General features: G+C 52.7%; 1 protein-coding gene across 1 annotated transcript in view; it reads left to right on the top strand.

The window, feature by feature from the left end:
• LOC104493349 (connective tissue growth factor-like) overlaps nt 1-3,393 on the top strand; it is a gene marked incomplete at its 5' end in the record, with an annotated part of 11,137 nt that overhangs the window by 6,596 nt on the left and 1,148 nt on the right. Inside the window, one exon of the mRNA XM_010136008.1 lies at nt 2,618-2,869. Coding sequence (XP_010134310.1) covers nt 2,618-2,869 — 252 coding nt within the window. The remainder of the gene's footprint in view (nt 1-2,617; nt 2,870-3,393) is intronic.

Here is a 3,393-nt window from a genome sequence, read left to right as displayed (position 1 = left end):
AATGCCCTCACACCGCCCCCCGAGCCAGGGGCCGCTGGGAGCTTGGGGTGGCACAGTGCTGGTTTGTAGCACTGGGGTCACATACCATTCTTTTGATTCTAAATAATGAATTTAAGTTGTAGAAGGTGTTTTCTCCTTTCTTTGGAGAAGTTTTTGTAAGTTATTTCATTCTCCTCTCCCAGTTATCGTGATCTGTGGAAGCCACATGAGCTTCCTAGTCCTTTCTGCAGGCATTGGTACCTCGAAGAGCTGGTGATTGAAGCTTAAGAGGGTAAATGGAGGCAAAACAACATCCAGCGGGTGTGAGCTGTGAACTGCCTGGTTAAGACTGGAAATGAGGATGATGTTTGTGCAGTGAAGGCAGCTGCGTCATTGGAACGACTCGCTCAGGAGCGTGGAGAAGCCTCCACCTCAAAGATTTCACCCAAAGACTGGATGTCTTTCCAATGACCGTGCTTCATGACCACCTCGACGTCTGGGTGTGGGAGGAGAGTGCCAGATCCCTGCTGCGTGGAAAAGACCTCAACCGTCCTTCCTGCCTTTAAATGAGCAGTTAAGTTTTTGTGGCAAAAATCTCAGATGAACACAGACCAGGACTGAGGATTTGGGCCGTAACGGCCTTGGGGGTTGTTTTTGTGGTTTCCAGACTGATCTCTTGGAAGATGGGGGATTTGGGAGGTGGTGAAGGAAGCTGAAGGTGATGAATAGGATGAAGGGAAAGATCAGTGTTAGTGACTTTTGCTTGAGCTCTGCCATATTCCCCGAAAAAAAGGGCAAAAGTCTCCTTGGCTGGACGTGGTGTTTGGAGCAGGGAGCTGGCAGGTAAATATGGGACGGACCCACTCCACTGGCACAATCCGTTTTGGTGCTTTAATTGGATCAGGTCAACCAGAAAGTGAGATCACTGTGGGGTAATGAAGGGCATAATGAAATGATTGAGGTTTGAAAACAACATCAAGCCCCTGAGCAGGGTGGGGAGAAGTGCTGCTGAGGGCACAGCACACTCAGCTCATCGGAAAGGGTCAGAGATTGGGCTGAAGAACAGTGAAAGAGGGTTTAAAAATAACTGTGCGTGGTTGTGTGGAGGGGAAGCAGATGGCTTCCACTTGATGGAAAAAGCGAGGATTTTGAAACTCCTAACAAGAGTATTTTTATACCAATGGCATTGAAAAGAGCTACAAGTTGAGATCCAGCTCTGGTTAGAGCCATTGGCAGCCTGGCAGGATTTGTGTCCCCTCGAGGACGAGGTGGGACGGAAAGAGGTTCCAAACGCTTTCTGCCTGAGACAGCGTTCCACGGGTGAGCAGGACCAAGGGGAAAATAGATCAGGTTTCCTGGTGAGCTTCCGTGAGCAGCCAAGAATCCTTCCCTTTGGTAACTTCCCAAAGAGGTTTGCATGGATTTTTTTGTTTCCTAAGGGTCAGGACTGCAAAAAGCAGCAGCTGACGAGAACTGTCCAAAAGCAGATTTCTGTCCTGTGAACAACTCTGACATTTCAACAGCTCATTTCAGGCTGAAAGAAAAAAAACCAAAATGTATCAAAAACCTCTCAGAACTTTCCATGAGTTATTTCGAAGACTTGTTTGGCTGTGTCAAAACTTTCCACTTCCATTATATCAAAATACTTCATCTTGATCTTTATAATATCTAAAATAACCACCCAAGCACAACGCCTCCCCCGAGGGACACTGTCCAACAGGGCTTTCAGTTGAGCTCTTGCAAGAGCATAAAGGAAATCTTTGATATCAGATTGAAATGCTTCAGTTGATTCTCACTGAAAACATTCCCGACATTGACCTGTGCCTGCAGAACTCTGAATGAAATCAGAGTTTTCGGCTGGGAAACTTCCACTGGAAAGGTTTTGGCTAACGCAGCCTCAAGAACATGCGAGCATCGCTCGTGCCTGCAGACTGAGGAGCGCTCCGATGCACCAGTTGTCGGCGCGTTTCCTTTTTTGCCCCTTGAAGTTTGATTGGGAAGTAGAGAAAGACTTGTAAGGGGCTGGAGATGAGAGCTCTGGAGAGCAGAACAGAAAGAAACAGGCAAAGCCATGGCTGAGAGGAGGGAGAGGTTCACACGTCACAGAGGAGCCACAGAGGTCCTAAACCCGGAGTGGTACTGTCCTTCTGGGGGTACCTTCAGACACGTGGGGAACTGACTGCTCGTAGGAGGATGTTGCCTTTGGGTCTTCTAGGAGTGACGAGGAGCAAAGCCGCCGGCTCCCGTGCCATGTCAGGAATGTGTCTGCCCAACACCGCTGGCTGGGGCACCCCGTGAGCCGGCCCAGGAGAGCTCTGACAGCAGAACAGGCTGTTTGCATGCTGCAAACACAAAGTCCTGCTTAGTTGCTCATCCACGTGGAGGAAAGATTTTTCTAGAGGACTTTGGGAGGTCTGGCACCGCTGGAGCCAGCTTCGGTGTCAGGAACAGCCTTGGGTCCAGGGAGCCAAATATTAAATGTGTCATCCTCTGCTGTGTCCCACACTGGGATGGCAGAGCAGGGGACGGTCCGCACCAGGCTCTTGTCCCTCACCAGGAGCCCTGTGACCCCTGAGGCAGAGACCATCCTGCAGACCCCTGCCAGCTCCTCAGCGTCTCCTCTTCCCCCTTCCCACAGCTCACGAGGGTGCGACTTGTGACCTGCTGGGCAAGATCTACCACAACGGGGAGAGCTTCCAGCCTAGTTGCAAGCTGCAGTGCATCTGCATGGACGGGGCCATCGGCTGCATCCCCCTCTGCTCCGAGGCCCTGCGGCTGCCGTCCCCTGAGTGCCCCAACCCCCGGCGGGTGAAGTTCCGCAATAAGTGCTGCGAAGAGTGGACCTGCGAGGAGGGCAGCGAGGAAAACCGCTTCGAGATGGCCATGGCGGGTGAGCGCTGGGCAAACGGGACAGGGCCAGGGGCTCTTAGTGGGGGAGCAGGGGGGGATCCAAACCACCTGTGTGCTGGGGCCCTACGTCCCGTCTGGTTTGGAACTGGTGGCGACTGCTCACCCCGTGCACCGTGGTGTGGTACCGAGCATTGAACTCCAGACCCAGGAAGGAGAGATCGTAGTGATGCTAGGGGTAGGTCCACACACCCTCCGGTACGGCAGCAGAACTGGCTGAGGCTGGGATGAAGTAGGAAATGGCCGTGTGCTTGCCTGTGTGCTCCTTCTGCTGAGAGGCTGAGGAGCTCACAGGAAGAATCAGGCCTTGCTACTGACCCTGAAAGTTGGACCACGTTGGGATCAGCCATGGAGATGCCACTTAGTCTCAAGGCCTGAATCAGAGAATCACAGACTGGTTTGGGCTGAAGGGACCTTCAGAGCTCCCCCAGTCCAACCCCCTGCAGGGAGCAGGGACATCTGCACCCAGAGCAGGGGGCTCAGAGCCCCAAGGGCCAACCTGACCTG

This window comes from Buceros rhinoceros, unplaced genomic scaffold (assembly GCF_000710305.1).
Source record: "Buceros rhinoceros silvestris isolate BGI_N320 unplaced genomic scaffold, ASM71030v1 scaffold17865, whole genome shotgun sequence".
NCBI lineage: Eukaryota > Metazoa > Chordata > Aves > Bucerotiformes > Bucerotidae > Buceros > Buceros rhinoceros.
This window is presented reverse-complemented; position numbering and strand designations above follow the sequence as displayed.